This window comes from Chiloscyllium plagiosum, chromosome 25 (genome assembly GCF_004010195.1).
Source record: "Chiloscyllium plagiosum isolate BGI_BamShark_2017 chromosome 25, ASM401019v2, whole genome shotgun sequence".
Taxonomy (NCBI): Eukaryota; Metazoa; Chordata; class Chondrichthyes; order Orectolobiformes; family Hemiscylliidae; genus Chiloscyllium; species Chiloscyllium plagiosum.
The window spans coordinates 49,950,521-49,974,718 of NC_057734.1; the positions used below are offsets into that span (position 1 = coordinate 49,950,521).

General features: G+C 41.5%; 1 protein-coding gene across 1 annotated transcript in view; it reads left to right on the forward strand.

Moving 5' to 3' along the window:
- The window catches only part of LOC122562867 (MYC binding protein), a 20,834-nt gene extending 596 nt beyond the window's left edge, over positions 1-20,238 (forward strand). Inside the window, exons 2-5 of the mRNA XM_043716157.1 lie at positions 1,727-1,799; positions 6,995-7,043; positions 13,861-13,990; positions 19,369-20,238. Of these exons, the coding sequence (XP_043572092.1) occupies positions 1,727-1,799; positions 6,995-7,043; positions 13,861-13,990; positions 19,369-19,413 (297 nt within the window). The 3' untranslated portion in view covers positions 19,414-20,238. The remainder of the gene's footprint in view (positions 1-1,726; positions 1,800-6,994; positions 7,044-13,860; positions 13,991-19,368) is intronic.
- Positions 20,239-24,198: the final 3,960 nt, after the last annotated feature.

Sequence of the window (24,198 nt, forward strand, 5' to 3'; positions counted from 1 at the left end):
AAGGGGTGGTGGAGAGGTGAGTTGGGGAGGGTTGGTGGGTGTTGGATTTGACAAGGACTGGGGGAGAGAGAGTTGGGACTAGTGATTTTTGAGTGTCTGGATGTGGGGACATTTGGGGGTCTGCTTTTGTTTGTCTTTTACCTGAATGGTATGGCAGTGGTGTGGTTGGTGAGTTTGCAAATGGCACCAAAATTGGAGATATTGTGGACAGTGATGAAGGTTATCTAATGTTGCAAAGAGATCTTGATCATTTGGGTCAATTGGCTGAGTGGCAGATGGTGTTTCATTTGGCTAAATGCAAGGTATTACATTTTGGCAAAACAAACAAGGGCAGCAATTATATAATTAATGGTCAGGCTTTGGCTCATATTGTAGAACAGTGAGATTTATCGGTTCTGACACACACTACTTTGAAATTTGCATCATGCCTAGGTAGGGTAGTTAAGATATTTAGCAGGTTTACCTTCTTCACTCAGGCCTTTTAAGGATGTTATGTTGAAGTTACTGATAATATTCCTAGAATGAAAGGAGAGGCTATCCAGCCTTACCTTTTTATAACCTTGAAATTCGATGTGGTGCTGTCCCTTCCCTTGCCAAACTAATCTAAATTTCTCCCAGTGGTGCGCACAAACCCACGTGCAAAGAACCCCCATTCTGGTTCAGGTGGGGGCCATTCTGCTTGACTAAATTAGACCCGTACAGTGTGGAAATAGGCCCTTCGGCCCAACAAGTCCACACCGACCCTCCAAAGAGTAACCCACCCAGACCCGTTCCCTCTGACTAATGCACCTAATACTATGGGCAATTTAGCATAGCCAATTCACCTGTGAGGAAACCCACACAGACACAGGGAGAATGTGCAAACTCTACACACAGTCATCCAAGGCTGGAATCAAACCTGGGACCCTGATGCTGTGAGGCAGCAGTGCTAACCACTGAGCCATCGTGCTGCCCCAAAAGGTTCCATCTTCCACAGAAACCGTTCCTGTCATTCAGGAATCTAAACCCTCCCTGCTATACCAACTCTTGAGCCAAGCATTCACCTGACTTATTCTTTTATTTCTCTCCTCACTAGCACGTGGCAGTTGGAGTAATCTGGAGATCTTTGAGATCATGCTCTTTAGACTATTGCTCAGCTACCTAAATTCTTGATGCCTATCCCTCATTTCCAATGTCATTGGTAATGATGTACTACAACCTCTGTCTTGTCATCCTGCAGCCTCTGTAGCATCCCTGACCCTGGCACAGAGGTAATATCACCTTGGAATCATTTTTGTGGCCACAGAAACGCCTGACTGTTCTTTAAACGAATCCCTATCATTGTTGCTCCTGCTTTCTTCCCCCAACTCCTGGACAGTCCAGCTGCTTCTGGTGCTAGAAGCTTGGCTCTGTCTGCGCTTTCTTGAGGAACCAATGCCCTCATCAGCTTCCAGAATGGAAAACTGATTTGTGGGTAGGACCTGGGGTGGGGAATCCTGTACTACCTGCCTGTTTCTCCTTGACTGCCTGGTGGTCACCCATTCCCTTTCCTCCAGTCCCTTGAGCTGCATTGTGACCCCCTCGGAGCTCATGTTTCTCTGTTAGGAGCACTTCCTGCACACACGGTATCTGGAATGCCAGTTGGGACCATGGAGGATAGGAATGGAGTCAGGGAGCTATCATAGACATGTCATATGCATGTACCTATTGGTGGCAATAAACACCTTATTCCTCTTGTTTTCTCCAGGCTGGTGATTCCCGTAGAGAGCAATTTCGTAGATACTTAGAGAAAGGTGGTGTACTGGATACACTTACAAAAGGTGAGGTGCTGTTTTCACTCTTTTTTTTGTTCATTTGTGGAATGTAGGTGTTCCTGGCTGGGCTGGCCTAGTCTGTATTGCTCAAATTGTCCCTGAGGTGTGGTAGTGAGCTGTTTTCTTTTAACTGCTGCAGTCCATGTGCTGTAGGTACACACAATCTTGTTAAGAAGGGAGTTCCAGGATTTCACCTTGTGATACCGATGGAACAGTGTTTTATATATACCAATTCAGGATTATGTGTGGCGTGAAACGGATCTTGCAAGTACCTGCTGCCCCTATTCTGGATGTTGGTTTTGAGGTGGTGTCTAATGAGTCATGGTGAATTTCTGCAGTGCATCTGAATGCCTTATTGTATTATTATATAAATATGAAACATCCTGGGGATGTTCATAGACATCTTAGGCAACAAAATCAGATGCAGAAGTCCCCAGTGGTAATATTTGGGCAGATATTGAACAAATCTTGGAACATTGAAGCAGATCTTAGGTACACCTTGAAAGCAACAATAATCTGACCCTTCCTCTCATGTTTTTCTTCTTAACTGGGTTCAAGGGGTTGGTATTCTGGATGCCCCAGTCAGGCAATCAGTGATTCAACAGCTGAGCAAATGATCTATATGGATTCTTTCAATGTAGGAGTATTAGAGCAGCTGCCTTTTCAAATAGTTAGTCCAACAGGTCTGCCCTTTTGGGTGGATACACAAAGGATGCAACTTGAAATACAGGCAAGGATACCTGACTGGTGGCCTGGCCAATATTAAGCCATCAACCAACACCACTAAACAGATTATCTGATCCTTCTCTTTTTGCTGTCAGTGGGAACTGGCTGTGTGCAAATTAGTTGCTGTGTTTCCTACAGCATAAGAATGCCAACAAAAGCTATCGCTGAAGAGAGATACATTGCCCATGTTTCTTGTGTTTCACGAATTGGGACTGAGAATGCCAAATTTCCAACCATCACAACAATTTATGTAACACGAGACTGTCTCCATGGCAACACAATGGCCAGTGTCTAATTACAAACTAATCAACACCCTTTTTATCCTGTCATATAAACTGTTGTGGTGATGGGTGTTGGATGGCCAATTGCTGAAGAGAATTGTTAGTTGAGGCAACAGTTTCCACAGTCAGAATCATGGCCTAAATACTCATGGCAACCAGGTAAGATAATGAAGTGCCTCATGGAAATCTTAGTGATGAAGAAAAACTTGTTACTTAGTAAAGTGTAAGTGGGAAAGTCAGAACCCATTTGCATATTCAAAGTTCCCATAATCAAAGGCCTTAAGTAATTGCCATTACATATTTCTATGTAGGTATACTGAAATTATAAGTGAAACAAACTAACAATTCTTAAGGAATTTAGCTCAATTCATTTAGACAAATGGCTGTAGATAGTGGTGAGAAGCCCCCATCCTCTCAGCAGATACCAAGGACCTATTGATGTATAAGAAAGGGTGTAAACTTTTTCAAAGGACATTGGAAAACAAACTTTAAAAATCTCACAACACCAAGTTATATTCCAACAGCTTCACCTGGAAGCACTAGCCTTTGAAGTGCTGTGGCTGCAGAATATATTGCACAAGCTCCTGATGAAGGAGCAGTGCTCCAAAAGCTAATGCCCCCAGACAAACTTGCTGGACTATAACCTGATATTGTGTGATCTCTGTGTACACCCCATTCCAACACCGGTACTTCCACATCACGGAAAACAAATAATATTGTAAGGGGACAATTGCAAAAAATTAGTCATACTTGACCTACTCTTGAGAAATTAGGCAGGGCAGGTGACTGAGATGTCAGTGGGGGAGCACTCTGGGGCCAGCAACTATAATTCTATTAATTTTAAAATAGTGATGGAAAAGGATAGACCAGATCTAAAAGTTGAAGTTATAAATTGGAGGAAGGCTAATTTTGACGGTATTAGACAAGAACTTTCAAAAGCTGATTGGGGCAGATGTTCACAGGTAAAGGGACAGCTGGAAAATGGGAAGCCTTCAGAAATGAGATAATGAGAGGCCAGAGAAAGTATATTCCTGTTGGGATAAAAGGAAAGGCTGGTAGGTATAGGGAATGCTGGATGACTAAAGAAATTGAGTTTGGTTAAGAAAAAGAAGGAAGCATATGTCCGGTATAGACAAGATAGATCAAATGAATCCTTAGAGTATAAAGGCAGTAGGAGTATACTTAAGAGGGAAGTCAGGAGGGTAGAAAGTGGACATGAGATAGCTTTGGCAAAAAGAGTTAAGGAGAATCCAAAGGGTTTTTACAAATACATCAAGGACAAAAGGTAACTAGGGAGAGAATAGGGCCCCTCACAGATCAGCAAGGTGGCCTTTGTGTGGAGTCACAGGAGATGGGGGTGATACTAAACGAGTATTTTGTATCAATATTTACTGTTGGAAAGGACATGGAAGATATAGAATGTAGGGAAACAGACGGTGACATCTTGAAAAATGTCCATATTACAGAGGAGGCAAGTGCTGGATGTCTTGAAACACAAAAGGTGGTTAGATCCCCAGAACCTGATCAGGTATATTCTAGAACTGTCTTCCCAATATTTAATGGGGGGAATTAAAGCAAAAAATATCTGGACATGGTCACCCACCCACCTGTCTGTGGAGAAAGAGTTAATATTTTGTCTCTGTTTGTTTGAGACTAACAGTATTTAAAAACAAGTTCTTCTCTCACTCCTTATTTTCCCCCCCAACCCCCCTGCCAAACTTAGTTGAAAAACAATATTTCACATTTTAAAACTTTCATTGTGAGGAATGGCTAAGAGCACTATTGAGCAAACTACAGAGAGGACCATTTCCCTTTTTGAAGTTAGTCACCTTGTTACAGGATTGCAGTCCACAGTTGCTCCCAGTTTCAAATGGACTCCTGTACCCCCAACTAATTGTAACCGTGAATGACTGTATTGATGTACTTTTCCCAATTTTCAGAGTTTCTGAAATCTACCACCAGCTGGTAAAGCCTTTTCCAATGATTCTCCTTTCCTGACCATGCCAGAACAATTCTCTTACTCTAGAAAGTTGCAGGATATGTTTTTTTTGACTAAAGAATACCTCTCCTGCTTCGGACAATAACAGAATCTCAAGAGGCCATCAATTCACTGTGCTTACACAGAGCCGGACAACAAATTACAGCCTATCATCTAGTGTTTTATCCCCAAATCCCTGCATTCCATTACGATCCAAAAAAAACTATCCATTATTCTCTTGAATGCCTTAACTGAACTTCCCGCCTCCAAGTTTTAGGCAGTGGTCTCCAAACCCTAACTACTCCCTGTGTGAACAATTTCTTTTTGCATCACCCTTGCTTTGTTGCATGTCACTTTAAATCTAAGGCCCCTTGTTCTTGTTTCTTTCGCAAGTGGAAATAGTTTCACTTTATCTTCTCTGTCCAATCCGCTCATGATTTTGAAAACCACATTCAGATCTCCCCTCACTGCCTTCTCTCCAGGATGAACAGTCCCCAACTCCCATCAATCATAATTGAAGTTCCTCAACCTGGAGCCATATCTCATAAATCATTCCTGCATTGTGTTCAATCAACTTTGATTACTGAATGTGGCACCCACAACTGTACACAGTCCTCTAACAAGTATCTTGTGCAAGCTCAACATCACCCTCCTTGCTTTCATAATCTATGCCCCTTGTGGCTCAGTCAAAACCAACTTTTTTTTTCTTGTTGCTGAACAGAGAACCTGTGTTTTCTGCCCATAATGTTAATTGATTTGTAGAAAAGGTCAGTAATCTGATTTCATAATGGTTTTCTTTATCCCATCCCTATGAAGTGTGAACTCCTTTGTATCCAGGAGTAAATAATTTATTATTCATGATTCCAGACCCCCTTCCTCTTAGAAACAAATAGATGGTTAACATCATAACAGTTTACAAGTTGACACCTACAACACCTTTCCAGGGTTTGGAAGATTTGAAGTCTGTTTATTGTAAACTCAGGATGTTTCCATTGTCCACAAGCAATAAATAGTTTGTGAACCAACTGCCATTCCATCCCTTTTCTTTTAGCTTGTCACCTCCTCTGTCACCATGACCTCTTCTCCCCTCTCCTCCCTGCCCACTCTAGTGGGACTGTTTGTTCTTTCAAGTCTGGCAGTTCGATACACCACTCTTTTGCCATTCTCACATTCTGATCACTTAATCTGAACTATCAGCATTCCTAATCCGCCAGCCTGCCCCACCACCACTAACAACAACTATCGAAAAAGTGCTGCCCCCTCCACACTTCACTTTAACTCTGGTGAAGAGTCATCTAGACTTGGCATTAGATTGCTGTTTGACTGTAGCTGCGCCTGACCTGCTGTGATCTCCAGTGTCTTGTTTTCAGTACAGATTCCTGCATCTGCAGTAATTTGATCCTACACCTTTGCTGTCAGTAAACTGCAGAACAGGTAACTTACCATGTTAAACCTACAGCTCCAATATTTAATGATCTCTTAAACCAAGTCATTACAATGGTTTTGAGTTGAATACCACTGTTCTTTGGACCTCTTCTCCACAAGCTGCTATCAAAGTGGATTACTTCCAGTATTTTTAAAATCTGATTTCTAGCATCTGCAGGAATATTTTTGGAGATTTCTGCTCACTTAGTACTGAATGTTGAGTATACTACTTGTTAATGTGCCAACGCCAAAGGTCAAAGTGCGGGGAAATGAAATCCTAAGACTATTTTTGGATTATGTTGCTGAGATTGATATGTAAATTAGAAATTTGAGGGGTCGTTGCTGTAAATGGTCCACTGGTATTGCTTTATATCTTCACCTGCTTCATCAGAAATCTTTCTTCCGGCATCAGTTCAAAAATGGATGTTCATTGAATGTGCATTCAGTTCCATTTGTGACACCTCAGATGTTGAAAGCATGGGCTACTTCATTAGGGTAGATTGGTTAAGATGATAGTAAGCAGGTTCTTCCCTCACTTTTTGCATTCTTGCTGTCTGGTCTAGCTCCAATCAAACAGACATACCCTTCAGGGCTCGACTCAGTGATGCTACCAAAATCTTTGTACAAGTTACATTGATATTTGCTGCAGAGTACATTCTATGCCTTAAAAGCCATAGAGCATGTGGGATAGTTTAATCATAGTACCTTAAAAATTTTGGTTTTTGTTTTTGCATTTGCATGCTGTTATAGTATTTAGTGAACGTATAGAATTGAAATGTTATGTTTTTCAGTGCTGGTTGCCCTCTATGAGGAGCCGGAGAAGCCCAACAATGCAATGGAGTATCCTTTATTGCTCGAAGAGGGACGGAAAACACTGACTTCATTCAGAAAGTCTGCTGTTGAAAAAGCTGTGACCTTGTTAGTTCACGCTTGAGGTGTAGATACTGCTGCTAGGTCAGCATTTATTGCCTGTGTTTCATTGTCCTTATCAAGTTGGTGTGATTGTGCTGGACTTGGACTACTGTCATGATTTAAGATAAATTAAGTGATCCATTCCAGAAGTCATGTAAGAGCCAACCACGTTAGGTTAGAGCTGCACACAGACCAGACTGGTTTAAAATGGCTGACTTCTATTGAAAGGACTAAAAAGTAACCAGTTGGATACTTACAAGATTCAAACAGCTGTGTGGTCAGTTTCACTGATTCTAGATTTTTTTAATTTTCCAATTTGGTACAAATAGAAGAAGGCTGGCATTTCACACAACCAAATTATCTCCAGATAGAACAAGATGACTGGTTAGCACTGCTGCCTCACAGCAGCAGGGATTTGGGTTTGATTCCAGTCTCTGGTAACTGTGTGGAGTTTGCATATTCACTTCATGTCTGCATGGGTTTCCTCCAGGTGTTCTGGTTGCCTTTTAAATGTTAATTTACCCACCTCAACCACTTCCGCAGGCAGCTTATTCCATGTCTATACCACTGAGTTTTTAAAAAAGCAAAAGGTTGCCTCAAGTTCCCATTTATTCTTTTCCCCTCTAACCTTTAAACTGATGCCCTCTAGTCCTTGATTTCCCCCAACCCTTGGAAAAAGCTTGAGTGCATTCACTCTATCCATGCCCCTCATGATCTTATGAAGTGTATAAGTTCATAAGATATAGGAGCAGAATTAGGCCATTTGGCCTATCGAGTCTGCTCTGTCATTCGATCATGGCTGCTATGCTCCTGAACCTCATTTTCCTGCCTTCTCTTCAGATCTGTTCAACCCATTACCACTTAAAAATCTGTCTTAGCTCCTCAAATTTACTCAAATTGCTGACTGAAAGTACGTTTGCGCACACTCCTGCTTTCAACTGGTTTGTAACTAGGTGTTCTCTCCTGCTTGTACGAACAGCTGTGTAAACAGTACTCCCAGTGAGTGTCAGGCAATCCTTCAGTATTTGGAGAGGGGAAAAAACTTTTAAAATTCACTTCAGTCCACATTCAAAAATATGGAAAAATAAGTATATTCTTTACGTTAAGGCTTAATTGGTTTATTTAGCCAAGTTGAGGGTTGCCTGCAGATTGTCATGTGTGCTCTAGGGTAAAAGAAGTGATGTGGTGAGCAAAGATGCATAATTTTGATCTACAGAAGCTCTTAAATGGCAGTCAAATTGTTACCAGTCACTGCTGTTGAAACAAATTGGAGCGGAGATTTCTATTGAAATATAGAAGCTAGGACTATTGTCAGAATACTGCTAGAGCATAGTCTTGCAGTAGCCATTGCCTTCAGCAGATTCCTGATCTGAGTTTTACAGCATGGAAAGGGGCCTTATAGGAGAAAGTGAGGACTGCAGATGCTGTAGATCAGAGCTGAAAATGTGTTGCTGGAAAAGCGCAGCAGGTCAGGTAGATTAGATTAGATTAGATTAGATTACTTACAGTGTGGAAACAGGCCCTTCGGCCCAACAAGTCCACACTGACCCGCCGAAGCGCAACCCACCCATACCCCTACCTTTACCCCTTTAACCTATCACTACGGGCAATTTAGCATGGCCAATTCACCTGACCCGCACATCTTTGGACTGTGGGAGGAAACCGGAGCACCCGGAGGAAACCCACGCAGACACGGGGAGAATGTGCAAACTCCACACAGTCAGTCGCCTGAGTCGGGAATTGAACCCGGGTCTACAGGCGCTGTGAGGCAGCAGTGCTAACCACTGGGCCACCATGCCGCCCACATCCTGGGCATCCTGAAGAAGGGCTCATGCCCGAAAGGTCGATTCTCCTGCTCCTTGGATGCTGCCTGACCTGCTGCGCTTTTCCAGCAACACATAAGGGGCCTTATAGCGTGGCGACACCAGACATCAAGCACTTATCCATTCTAGTCTCACCTTAGCATTTGGCCCAAAGCCTTCTATGCTGAGATGTATCAAGTGTTCATGTAAGTATTTACAAAATGTTGTGATGGTTTCTGCTCTCCCATCCTTCTTAGTCCCAGATAAAGACTGGAATCCCTCTGTGAAACATTCTTCCTTCAATCCAAACCTCCTACACATTACCTTCAATCTATCACCCTGGTTCTTGATTTATCTATTTATGGAAAAGGATTCTTACTGTCCACCCTATCTATGCCTCGGTTAATTTGTACACCTTAGTCAGGGTGGACCTCCTCTTCACACCACCTTCCACCCAGTCTTCCCTGCTCCAAGAAAAACTGAACTCCATCCTATCTTTAGTTGAAATGCTTTCGCCCAGGAAACATCCTCTGCACCCTCTTGAGTATAATCACATCCTTCCATACTGTGGTGAACAAAACTATATATAATACCTCCCCTTTGGTTTAACTCCAATCTTGTCTAGCTCCATTATAAGCTTCCTATTGAGTCACATAGAATGGTATGAATTGTTTTGAGAATAAAATCTATGCTGCTTGGGTTGTTAGGCGTATGCCAAGGTGAATTCTCAACTCAGTTTTTCTGGCTGAAGTTCACAAATGCTTCAGGCTTGACTTTTCACTGATGTGCTGGGTTTCCCAATCACTGAGAATGAGGATAATTAAACGAGTGGACAGGCCATAAATGTCTGCCACCACAACTGGATGTGACAAGACTGCAAAAGCTGGATCCTATTCGTTAGTGTGATAAAGCTTACTGTCTCATTCTATTAACACTGGGCGTTTTAGTGCTGTGTTTTAGCTTCACTAATTGACATCTCATTTTGCCTGGTTCTGCTCTTGGTAGGCACTCCTGCAGTCTTCTTTGAACTAGGGTTGATTCCCTGCCTTCATGGTGATATTGGAATGGGAATATGCTGGGCAATGAAGTTTTATTCTGGTTTAACATAATTCTGCTTTTAATGGTCCACGTGTCTCATGAGTATCCAGTCTGGAATTGCTAGTTTTGTTTAAAATCTATCCCATTTAACAGGGAGGTAGGGCAGAGAAGCAATTTGGGCAAAAATAAGCAGAATAATTCTGGAAGAGACAGGGAGCTTGACAGAAGTTTCAAGCCATTTATTTATCAGATGCTGTTAAGGTAAATGGGGAGGTGTTAAAGCTAAAGGCATTCTGTCTGAACATGTGAAGTGAGCAATAGAGGAATGTGAAGAGATGTCCTTTGGAAGGTAAAGGAAGAGGTAATATAGATTTCTTGCCCGAAACGTCGATTTTACTGCTCCTCGGATGCTGTCTGAACTGCTGTGCTCTTCCAGCACCACTGATCCAGAATATAGATTTAATGGCAGCCTGAGAGATTGGGCAGGGATGTAAGGAATTGCATTTCCATTGGGTGTTGAATTTGGTGGGATACACTGAAAGTGTTGCTTAAAAAATTTTACTGAGGCTTTGCACTGATCAGTGCAATGCACAAGAAATACCAATATAAAGAGAAAGCAGTTAGTGTTGTGGCCATTATAGAGACTTGGATATCACAAGGACAGGAATGGTTGTTGGATGTTCCAGAGTTTAGATATTTCAAAAGGAATAGGGAGGGAGGTAAAAGAGGAGGAGTGGTATTGCAAGACAGGGATAGTATCACAGCTGCATCATTGAGGAGGGTTTGTTTACTGAGTCAGTATGGGTGGAAGTCAGAAACAGAAAAGGAGTGGTCACTTTATTGGGTGTTTTCTATAGACCCCAATAACAAAGACGTGGAGGAGCAAATTTTTGGAAAGGTGCAGAAGTAACAGGGTTGTCATGGGTGACTTCAACTTTTCTAATATTGATTAGAATCTCCTTAGTGCAAATAGTTTGGATGGAGCAGATTTTGTCAGTTGTATCCAAGAAGGATTCTTGACTCTATATATGTAGGTAGACAGACTGACTAGAGTGGAGGTTATACTGGATTTGGTGCTTGGCAACGAACCAGGTCAGCTGTCCGATCTCTCAAGAGCATTTTGGTGATGACGACAACTCCTTGACCTTAACTATAGTCGGAGAGAGCGATAGGAGCAGACTGTTTGGGAAAGTATTTAATTGGGGGAGGGGGAATTACAATGGTATTAGACAGGAACTGTGGAGCATAAATTGAATAAGTATTCTCGGGGAAATGCATGACAAATGTGGAGGTTGTTTAAGGAGCACTTGCGAGTGCTGAATAGGTTTGTCCCACTGAGGCAAGAAAGGGATGGTAGGGTGAAGGAACCTTGGATGACAAGAGATGTGGAACATCTAGCCAAGAGGAAGAAGGAAGCTTACTTAAGATTGAGAAGGCAAGGATCAGAGAGGGCTTTAGAGGGTTACAAGGTAGCCAGACAGGAACTGAAGAATGGACTTGGGAGAGCTAGAAAGGGGCATGAAAAAGCCTTGGTGCAGTATTAAGGAAAACCCCCAAGGTGTTCTACACTCTTGTGAGGAACAAGAAGATAGCCAGAGTTAGGGTAGGGCTGATCAGGGATATTGGAGGGAACCTGTGCCTGGAATTGGACGAGGTTGGGGAGGTCCTTAATGAATACTTTGCTTCAGTATTCACTAGTGAGAGGGACCTTGTCATTTGTGAGGACGTTGTGAAATAGGCTGATATGCTCGAACAGGTTAATGTTAAGAAGGAAATTTTGAAAAAACATAGATAAGCCCCCTGGGCCAGATGAGATATACCCAATGTTACTAGGGGAAGTGATTGCACCTTTGGCGATGATATTTGTCCTCACTGTCCACTTGGGTAGTATAAGATGGTTGGAGGGTGGCAAATTCTCAGAATAGGGGTAATTATGGCAATTACACACCAGTCAGTCTTATGTCAGTGGTGGGCAAAGTATGGGAGAGGATTCTCCGGCTGGATTTATGATTATTTGGAAAAGGATAGTTTGATTAGAGATAGTCGGTCAGCATGGCTTTGTGAGGTGTGACCTACCCCTCATAAGGCTTATTGAAGTCTTGATGTGACAAAACATATTGATGAAGGTAGAGCAGTGGATGTAGAGTATATGGATTTTAGCAAGGCGTTTGTCACGGTTCCTCATGGTAAACTTATTCAAAAAGTTAGGATGCATGAAAGATGGAAATTAGCAATGGGTTAATAAGTTTGCTGATGACACAGGGTGGAAGGGATAGGGCGGAAGACTGTTGTAGGTTGCAGTGGGACATTGACAGTATGCAGAGCTGGGCTGAGAAGTGGCAGATGGAGTTCAACCTGGACAAGTGTGAAATGATTCATTTTGGAAGGTCAAATTTGAATGCGGATTACAGGGTTAAAGGCAGAATTCTTGGCAGTGTAGAGGAACAGAGGGATCTTTGAGGGACCTATGGACGTGGACCCAAAGTTGCCACCCAAGTTGATAGGGTTGTTAAGAAGGCACATGGCATGTTGGCTTTCATTAGAAGGGGGATTGAGTTTAAGAGCTGTGCGGTTATGCTGTATCTCTGTAGAGCCTGGATAGACCACACTTGGAATATTGTGTTCCGTTCTGGATGCCTCATTATAGGAAAGATGTGGAAGCTTTAGAGAGGGTATAGAGGAGATTTACCAGGTGCTGCCTGGACTGGAGGGCATGTCTTATGAAGAAAGATTGAGGATACTAAGGCTTTTGTCATTGGAGCAAAGAAGGATGAGAGGTGACTTGACAGAAGCATACAAGATAAGAGGTGTGGATAGCCAGAGATGTTTTCACAGGGTGGAAATAGCTATTGCGGGGGGCATAATTTTAAGGTGATTGGAGGAAGTTTTGGGGAGATGAGGGTAGGTTTTTCAAACAGTTGTGGGTGCACTGCCAACAGTGGTAGAGTCAGATGCATTATGGACATTTAAGTGACTTTTGGCTAGGCACATGGATGATAGTAAAATGTAGGGTATGTACGTTAATTTGATCTTGGATAAAAGGCCGGCACCACATCGAGGCCTGAAGGGCCTGTACTATGCTGTATGTTCATAACAATGGGAGAAAGTGAGGACTGCACATGCTGGAGATCCGAGCTGAAAATGTGTTGCTGGAAAAGCGCAGCAGGTCAGGCAGCAATGACTTGCCAATTAATTAGCATTTTGCTCTCATCCAGTATAGATGCTGTCTGTAAGCTCTGGTTAGGCTGTAATTAGCGTGTTTCAAAGGAGGTTGAGGAGATTTGCTAGAAGTTAGTACAAGGTTGATAAGGTGGACAACAAAACGCTGATCTCATTTGCTGTTCCTTCAAGAAGTAGGGAACCTTAATGTAGATTTTGGGACAGCTGTAAGGGGCAATGAGGATTCAATTCTTTCCGCATTGAGTGGTAATAACCTCAAACCTTCCACCTACCAGGATGGTGAAAGCAGTGACTTTCAGTAATTTCAAGAGGAAATTGAATAGAATTTGAGTGAAATAAATTTGCAGGGTAGGTTTGCTATTTCATTTTAACTTCCATGACTTAATTTCCTAGGAAGGCAATCAAAAATTAATTTTTGAAATTGTTTTTTCGTGCTTCATAAAGCTTTTTGTCAGCCTTCTATTTTACTGCCTCCACTTTCACTTACTTTAAATCTGTCATCATTCATGGTTTTTCTTACTAGCTAGTGATGGATCAGCAAAGAGATGGAATCTATTGCTTTAAGCTTAATTCAGAATAATTAAATGCAACTTCAGTGCATTTTCTACTGCAATATTTTAAGTGTGGTATGGTAGAAAGTCTGTTTTCCCCATTTCTGTGTAGCTAGCTCAGTCCAACAATCTGACTATTAAAAGATGCATTGTTTCTTTCCTTAATATTGTTAGTTTTTTGAAACAGCATTTGGGAACATCAGGCCCTGAGACTGCAGATGTGGAAACACTGCGACTTGAAGTGATAGAACTAAGACAGAAATATGAATTGCTGCTGGAAGAAAATAAGGAATTAAAAGCGAAGGTAATGCACTATGCTACGCGGTATACGGAGTACCTGTACCCAGTTGTTCAATGTTTCCCATTGTGTAAAGCCCTTTTGAATTATTACATTGGATTTATCCAGTTTTCATCAATCATTTTCTTAAGTTTATAAGACTCAATAGGCAGAATACTAAGATGGATGAAATGCATGCTCAGAGATGGAAGAAAATAAAGCAAGTTCTTACTATTATTTTGCTCGACTAATCCGTGGACTCTCACAGCTAGCTTGATTTAATCTCCTGCAAGGACACTTAATCTCCCTGCTCCTCATCCATGCATCTGTTCAAATGATGTAACCTTCTCAACCAAGGATTGCCGCTATTTGAATCTATTTCAGACGTGTTCCTTTCTCCTTTCTTTCAGAGCCATGGTGTGGTTCCTGTTTTGCCCAAATAGCAGTGTTCCTCATGTTATCCTTTGCCATTTACACCATGTCTAGTGTGATTCCACAACCAAATGCATATTCCTTTATTCTTCTCTATTGATATTCTGAAAATCCAAGTCAAATCCTCCGTCACCCTAAAAACTTGGTACTTTCCGACAGTATTTTTTCATTAAAGCTCAGGAGTTGCAACACTTGTCCTTTTGTCTCTTCACCTGCCATCATCCTATCAGTCCGCCTTATACTTTGCTATTTCAGGAGTTGGTAGCAATTGTGGTAGCAAGTAAGGTGCCAAGGGCTCTTTCTAAATGCTGCTGAGTCAATTGTTCTGTAATTCATTCTGGGGGCACCAAACATGAAATTAAATATGAAATTATCATATATACTCGTGTAATAGTTCTGTTTTTACTAAGGTTAAATTTATGGGATCAGCTATTACATGGATACTACTTTTGAGGGGCTGAAATTCATGCCTGTCAAAATTCATATCGTATCATTAGCAGAAGTCCAAATGATCTCTAAATAAAGAGAAGACAATGAATTATGGTAATTCTGAAAACCCAGAGCAGGACACAGCAGCCAGCAGACTGGGACCAAAGCGGAACAACCAGAAGACTGGAAAGCTGGAGAGACACATGACGACGGCTGGCACACTGACTCCTAAATGTTGATCTGTTGTCTGTGAAGAACTAGGGTTGACTTTTACATGAGATATTTGGAAAATTCCAGGCTATTTGGCCAAAAATAGGGAGTCGACTTCTAAATCAACTATTACTCGAGTATATATGGTATAATGCAATTTTCTTTATACTTTACTTTGCACAGCTGCTATCCTGTAACTCTCATCTCACCTAAAACACCTTTGGTATCTTATCCCTTTTGGTTTGTGCCCCAACAAACTTGCCCTGTTTACTGGGCATCCTTTTTTGTTTTCTCTCTTTTTTTCACTAACTTAACCTCAGAGTCAGACAGTCCTATAGCACAGCGACAGGCCATTTGGCCCAAACAGGTCCATGCCGACCAAAATGTCCATCAACGCTAACCCCATTTCCCTGCACTTGGCCCATATCCTTCTGAACCTTTCCTATCCATGTATTTGTCAGAATGTCTTTTAAATGTCGTTAATGTACTGGCCCAACCACTTCTGCTGGCATCTAATTCCATATGCGTACCACTGTTTTTTAAAAAAGTTGCCCCTCTGGTTCTATTTTATTCTTTCCACTCTAACCTTAACTGCTGCCCTCCAGTCCTTGATTTCCCCAACCCTGGGGATGCTGGTGTTGGACTGGGGTGTACAAAGTTAAACATCACACAATATCAGCTTATAGTCTAACAGGTTTAATTAGAAGCACACGAGCTTTTGGAGCGTCACTCCTTCATCAGGTGGTAGTGGAGAGCTCAATCCTAACACAGAATTTATATCAAAAATTTAGTGTGATGTAACTGAAATTATACATTGAAAAATTGATTTCTGTTAAGCCTCTCATCTGTTAGAATAACATAGTTTCACTTTCATGTGTAAATCACAACTTTTTTAAAAAAAGTTGCATTCTCAGGTTAGCTGTTAACAATGGTGATCGCTAGACAATACGTTGAAGGTGTTAGCCCCCTGTGTTCTGTCTATGCCATGATGTTTAGATTGATTCTAATCTAAAAACTGGGATAACGGAGTTTTGCATGAATGCATACAGTTTTTGAGTAAAGTACAATGTAACCCTGCAAGTGTGTACACGCGTGTGGGTGTGTGTAGGGTGTCTTAAGTCTGTGAGAGGGTGCGTGTGGGAGTATGTGTGTGCGTGCGTGTGTGTGTGTTACAATCGTGGTCACCTTTAATGTGACCGGACACCTAGGTCCCGGATGACACATGAAAGACGTGAAACGATAATGTTATAATAGATGAAAGGCTTAACAGACAATCAATTTTTCAATGTAAAATTTCAGTTACATCACACAGAATTTATAGCAAAAATTTTCAGTGCGTTAGGATTGAGCCCTCCACGACCACCTGATGAAGGAGTGACACTCCGAAAGCTAGTGTGCTTCCAATTAAACCTGTTGGTTGTGATTTTTAACCATGATCTTGTATACATCTATAAGATCCCCCTCAGTCTCCTAGGCTCTAAGGAAGAAAGCCCTAGCTTGTCCAACCTGTCCCTATAATTCAGAGCTATCATATTTCTAGCTTTGTTCTAATAAAAGATCACAGAATTGATATTATAAACTCTATTTAACTCTGTGCACAAAGACTACTCTGACCACAGCTAGTATACTGTAGACAGTTCTACTCACCAGAATATATGAAAAATATAATCAAACCAGTGGTGGTACAGAGAACACTTATATGGGTGTTCTGTCTGGTATGGAGAATTTTGGATTGAATCAGCTATGACACACAGGTTAACTATTGCTCACCATCCCAGATCCAGTCTGGGAATCAAAATCTGTCAAAATGTGCCCTGATGGAGAAAAGTGTTGGATTGACAATTTTCAGTTTTCAGTGTCAAGAGATCTAGATTATTACATTCAGTACAGAAAGTGATTTTCATGCACCCTTTGGCTTAATCAAGGTGGTAGAAACCAAACCCTCCCCACAAATTTCACAAACCTGTCAATTGTGATGGCTGCCCAACCCTGTCCCCACACATTGTTAGCCTCACTACGCCAACTCTCCGACCAGATGTCTTCTCCACATTTCTGCTGTGTACTAAGTATTCTAGAATAGATTTGTTGTTGTCCAATGCTGAAATAACTTGTTTCCCCTGCCTGATTGCTCATTGATTGGCTTGCTAGGGCAATTTCAGAAGGCAGTTAAGAATCAACCACATCACTAAGAGTCTGAAAACACATGTAGATCAGACAAGTACAACAGATTTACTTCCCTGAAGGAAGTTAGTGAACTAGATGGGTATTTATAACAATTGACAGTGGTCATGTGGTTGCCATTAGTCTAGCTTTTCTTAAATTCCAGATTTTATTGAATTTAAACTTCACCGTCAAACCTATGTCCCCAGAACATCCAACTGGGCTCTTCATTACTGTGCCACCGTACTACCACCTCACCTGAGGTGTTTGGGAAAAACTGGGTGTTTGAAGATATTGATTTGAGATGGGGATACCTGGATTAAATGTCCTTTTTTAATAACAGGAAAGAAATGTTATCAAAGGTCCTGGGCTAAACAGATTTGAGAGTATAACAGCTTATACTTGATTTTCAACCCTACTAGCAGGTTATGAAATCCACTAAATCTGGTTCTTTTGTGAGTGAGTACTAGGAAAGCTCCTGGATTAAATTGGCCTCTTTCAGCACTGATGTAATTAGAGGCACCTCTATCCAGACTAACAATCGGGTGATTCCAATGCCAAACAACATAGTTGGTCCTTAAAGCTTCTGGTCAACTATGGATAGACAATAATTTTGCCAAGAATGAGGGAATGGATGCAGTGCAAAACTAAACTCTTTAAATTGATGGAATATGGGTGGCTATGTGCAGTGATTTTTTTTTTGATTTGTATGAACGATTTGGATATATGCATGAAGAATAATAAAGAAGTTTGAATAGAGGAGGCGTTTGTGTTGCTAATCTGTGGGAAGAAAGTTTTGCCTAGCTTGGGTCTGGGTTGGATGGTCTTTGGAGGGTTGGTGCAGACTCATTGAGCTATGGCCTCTTTCTGTACTGTAGGGATTCTATTATCCTAGCCAGCACCAAGTCCAGACCACCCAGCATCTCTCTGCTTATTGACATGCATTGGCTTCTGGTCCAACAGTATCTCTCTCTAGTTCTCAGTTAATCCCTCCATGACCATAGCCCTCCCTCCGTCTCCAACTTCTGCTAACCTTATAACATGCACAAGCTTATCTTTGGGAACAGTTTGGATAATAACTGAGTTTGGAACTGAAAAAAGATAAGGATAAAATGGAATAGTGGAATTAATTTAGGATTGTTCCAGTAAAGAACTGCTGTAGACACGATAGCTAAACGACCTGTTTTCTATTGAAATATGACCACCTGTTCTTGTTCTGTCATGGCAGCTTTATCAGTTTTATTACAGTAAACGGATGATTTAAAATTAAAAAGCTATTTTCAAGTAACAATGTTGGTGTGGTTCTGTTGCTGCGATAACAAAGCATTGGGACACTAGCACAATGATACAAATGTCTCAAATCAGAGGATGGTGCGTGTATGGAATGAGCTGCCAGAGGAAATAGTGGAGGCTGATATAATTGCAACATTTAAAAGGCAGGTGGATGGGTATATAAATAGGAAGGGTTGAGAGGGATATGGGCCAAGTGTTGGCAAATGAGACTAGAATAGATTGGGGTATCTAGTCAGCATGGACGGGTTGGACCGAAGGGTCTGTTTCTGTACATCTCACTTTCTAAATTTATTACTGATTTTTTTTTTTGGGGAAGCCTGATTGTCGGAGTGTCTCCGATCCAAAATCATGGTATGTTATAGAAGGGGTTTTAACATTTTGCCCAGCTTAGAGACTTCAGTTTCCTGTTCCATTCACCCCATTAACAGGGGTTTGTGTAGGACTGGTTACTTTACAGACTTTTATAAACCATTGCTCCATAGTATGGCTAGCTCTAGTGTCAGTTGATTCAATTCCAATCTCCTCTGCCAACAGGTGAATCAACTGGACAGTGAATTAAATTTTAAAAATATTTAATTTGGGGGTCAAATATTTGCAGGTATTTCTTTGGGGGGGGTGGGGTCTGCTCCAGTAAAATATTTAAAGATTTGATTCATGTTCTACACTGCTGAGTCTACAGTGAATGCTGTTTAAAAATCCTGTTCTGGTTTGTGCATTTTGTAGGACAATTTATATTCTTACTTTCTTGAACTGCAAAACTAAAACTCTTTCATTGAGAGCAAAGCAGAATTTTTAGGTGTAGTCTGTGACAAAGTTTTGATGTAAGTCTCTGGGAAGTTCATTTTAATGGCAACTAAAGTATTTCAATCTGTTGTTCACAGCTTGCACAGTTCGAACCCCCAAAAGAGGAAGGGCAACCTGAATAATAAATCAAGGCTTCCTGCATTATCAGAAGAACGCATGAAAGGGATCTGTTAAAATCATCTGGAGAATTGGCACCTATTCTGAAAGAAATGCAGCCAATCCTTTTTGAGATTGCACATGCCAAAAAAAGTTACTTACAACTAACAATGATGCCATGGTTGTATGCCTATCTGAAATGAAGCATTTGGAACTAGACATTCAGGACTTTTACAAAATGCATTTAAATTCTACACAAACTTTGATTCAGAAATAGCCCTTCAATCCGTGCACATGTTTCATTCTTGGAGCACTGTTGGATCTTAAATTTGTTAATATTGGCATGATGTTACCAGAGATCTGAGACAAATTTTAGTAACTTTCTGTTTGACCAAACATGTTTGCTAAAGTCATTTTGCACTTTGTGGGGGGCTATACTAAACAATCTTGTCTTGCACATCCTGTTAGTTTGGGGACATGGAGAGATATTAGCTAGGGATTAACAGCTTTAAGTAACATTAGGCCAATAGAATCTGTATTATCTGTTCACAAGCCAAATTGAACAAGTGGAACTTGGCAGCAGTCAAGTTTGAATATTGACCTTGTTGAATGGTTTCTTGTCATTGTGCCAGTATTTTGGAGGAAAGCTGGAAATCAGGCAATGATCCACGAACACCACACTGAGCACTGATGCGTTTGATCAGCAGGGAATAGTCTTATCAGCAAACCGTACTAATACTGAAAACAGGCCCATTTGGCTCAATTAATGTACAAGTTTTTTTCTAGTTGTACAGGAGTTCAATTTTTCCCTTTTTTTTGTATTTACTCAATAAATTTTTTTGCACATCATTGATACGTTCACTGAATAAAACACACTAGATTGAACAGTATTAGAAGATTCCTGTTCAAGAAAGCAGGCACAGGATTTGTCTTCATAATGGAAATTACATCATAAGAGACTGTCCTACCCCTCCATCTAATGTTCTCAGCCCTTTAATTGGAGCTGTGCCTAAATCTGTTATTTTCCTTTGGTTAATCATTATTTAAATAATTGCTCTCTTTCATGGCCACCCAGCCCTCTCCTCCCTGAATCCATCGATCTTCTCTCTGCTTTCCTTTATCTCCCTCTGCTGCTCACTTTGTCCCCTGACCCCTCAACCCCCACCTGCCTGCTCACTTTCTCTCCCAGCGATCCCCCCCAGCTGACTCCTGCCTGCCTGCTCCCTCTCTTTCCCCTCCCCACCTGCCTGCTCACTTCCCTTTCAGGTTCATTTTCTTCTTCCCTCAATTTTTTTTTTCTCTCCATCAGTATTCCTTCTAATTCAATAATCCCAAGATAAAATTAAATCACCAGAATAAGTGTGGATTAATTTGTGAATGTCACTTTTGTTTAACCTGACAGAAAACCGACTTTTAAAAGATATTGATAAAAGTGGAGCCCATGGACAAAAAGGGACCAGGGCAGCCTTGACACCAAATTAACTGAGTGACAGGAAACGGTAATAGCAAGCTACCTTTTCACACTGGAGAAAGATATGTTGTGGAGTTATTAGGAACACTGCTTTTATTTATATACAATAACAACATAAACTTAAATTTACAGATAACGAAATTTGAAAGTATAGTAAACTCTGAGGAGGACTGAGATTTCATAAAATCAACGAATCCCTGCAGTGTAGAAATAGGCCTTTTGGCCCAACAGTCCACATCAGTGCCCTGAAGAGTAACTCATCCAGACCTATTCCCCTGCCCTATTATCTACCCTGACTAATGCACTTAACCTACATATCCCTGAACACTGTTCGGCAATTTAGCAAAGCCAATTCACCTAAAATGCAAGTCTTTGGACTGTGGGAAGAAATGGAGGACCTGGAGGAAACCCACACAGCCATAAGGAGAATGTGCACACTCCATACAGATAATCAACCAAGGTTGGAATTGAACCCTGGTGCTGTGAGGCAGCAGTACTACTCACTGAGGACACAAGCTGATGGAAGGGATATGGAGAGAAGTATGGATAATCCATGCTTGAGAAATGGGGAACTGCAATGTGAAGTGGTACAATTCTATATAGGAAAGAGGAACATGGGACAAACTGAAGGTAACGGGGCAGGCTGAGAAAGTGTTGAAAAGGCAATCAGGATCATAGGCTTCATAATGGTATGATGAACCTTTGTAAAGTGCTGGTTTAGTTACAGTTCAAATATTTTGTAAAACTGCACATTAAGAGGGATAGTAAAGCTTCTTAAAGAGGATGTGGAAATGATTAACCAAATGTTGAAACACTTGTTGAAACTTTTACCTTGCCTGCAGCAGGATAATTTTGCAAATGAAGTGTTTACTGTGGAGGAGGATCTGGAAGATAGTGATAAAGGGGTCAATATTTCAGAGAAAGTGGTGCTTGAAGTCTCAAAGTGCAAAAAGGTGGGTAAATCCCTGAGACCAAATTAGGTGTGCCCTAGAACTTTGTGTGAAGCTAGGGAAGTGTTGCTGGGCCCCTTGCTGAGATGCTTGTATCATTGATAGCCATGGATGAGGTGCCAGAAGACTAGAGGTTGGTTAATGTGGTGCCATTATTTAACAAATGTGGTAAGGAAATGCCTGGGAACTATATCTAGTGGGCAAGTTGTGAGAGGGGATTCTGAGGGACAGGATTTGTGTGTATTTGGAAAGTCAAGGACAGATTTAGGGATAAAATCAACGAGATAAAAACAAGGTAAAAAAGGGATAGTCAATATGACTTTGTGTGAGAAATAATGTCTCACTAACTTGATTGAGTTTTTGAAGTGATGAAGAGGATTGGTTAAGGCAAAGTAGTCCACATTGTCTACATGGACTTTAGTAAGGTGTTCAACAAGGTTCTACATGGTAGATTGGTTAACAGGGTTAGATCACATGGAATACAGAGTGAACTAGCCATTCAATACAAAATTACACGATGTGGTGGAGAGTTGATTTTCGGAGTGGAGGCCTCTGACCAGCAGTGTGCCTCAGAGATCGATGCTAGGTAGACTGGTTGTTGTTATTTGTATAAATAATTTGGATGTGAATATAGGAGATATAGTTAGTATATTTGCAGATGGCACTAAAATTCATGTAGTGGACAGCGAAGAAGGTTACCTCTGAGTACAACGGGACCTTGATTGGATAGTCTGAGCAGTGGCAAATGGAGTTTAATCTAGATAAATGTGAGGTGCTACATTTTGGTAGGGCAAATCACGACAGGACATATACACTCAGTGGTAAGGGAGTGTTGCCCAAACAAAGAGACCTTGGAGTACAGGTTCATAGTTCCTTGAAAGTGAAGCATAGGTAGACCAGGTAGTGAAGAAATGCCTTTCTTGGTCTGTAGATTGAGTAAAGGATTTGGGAGGTCATATTGCCATGCTGCAGGACATTGGTTAGGCCATTTTTGGAATACTGTGTGCAATTCTGGTCTCCCTACAATAGGAAAGATGGTGTGAAACTTGAATGGGTTCAGAAAAGATTTACAAGGATGTTGCCAGGATTGGAAGGCTTGAGCTATCGGGAGAGGCTGAATAGGCTGGGACTATTTACCCTGGATTTTTGGAGGCTGAGGGGTGACCTTAACAGAGGTTTATAAAATGAGGGGCATGGATAGAGTGAAGAGTCAGGTTTTTCCCCAGGAAACAGGAGTCCAAAACTAGAGAGCATTTTTATTAAGATGAAAGGGGAAAGGTTTAATAGGGATCTAAGGGGCAACTTTCTCACAGAGGGTGGGGCGTGTATGGAATAAGCTGCCAGAGAAAGTGGTAAGGCTGAGACAATTCCAATATTTAAAAGGCACTTGGATGGGCATATGAGTAGGAAGGGCTTGTAGAGGGATATGGGTCAAATGCTGGCAAATGGAATGAGATTTATTTAGGATATCTGGTCGGCATAGGTGAATTGGACCAAGGGGTCTGTTCCCATGCTGTACATCTCAAAGACTAAAACAAAGGGAAAATGTCATTTATACTACAAGAAGCAAAGAGTGCTGGTCGGTATAGATGTTACTATAGACAGAATGTGGTGGACTGTCCCGAGTTGAAGGTGATGGCAAACTGCTTTCTTAAACCATTGAAGGCCTTTTATTGTAGGTACACCCACAGTGCTGTAAGAAATGCAGTTCCAGAATTTTACGTAAAAACAAGGGCTCCAGATGCTGGAAACCAGAGTCTAGATTATAGTGGTGCTGGAAAAGCACAGCAAGTCAGGCAGCATCCGAGGAGCAGGAAAATCGACGTTTCGGGCAAAAGCTCTTTATTCCTGATGAAGGGCTTTTGCCCGAAACGTCGATTTTCCAGCTTCTGTGGTGCTGCCTGACCTGCTGTGCTTTTCCAGCACCACTACAATCTAGTTCCAGGATTTTTGTCCCAACGACAGCAAAGGAATGACGAGAAAGTTCCGAGTAAGGATGTTGCGTGATTTGCAATGGCAGCGTAGTGTACCATCTACAAGATGCACCAGAACAACAGTTCCAGGCTCTTTAAACCTTACAAACCCAAGGCGACTCTTACTGAGGAGAACAGGGGCAGCAAAGGTTCCCCTCTAAGCAACTCACCATCCTGACTTGCCCCTATTGCTGAGTCAAAATCTTGTAACTCCTTCTCAAACAGATTGTATGCCCTGACCACCGAAGAACTGCAGCAGCTTCACCATCATCCACTTAGGGGCAACTAAGGATAAACAAACAAATGTTTGCCAGCCAGTGATGCCTGCATCCCAGAGAAGAGCAAGTCACAGCACGGACTGCAGGTTTGAAAATATTCACTGGCTGCAAAGTAATGTTCCTGAGGTTATGAAAAGCG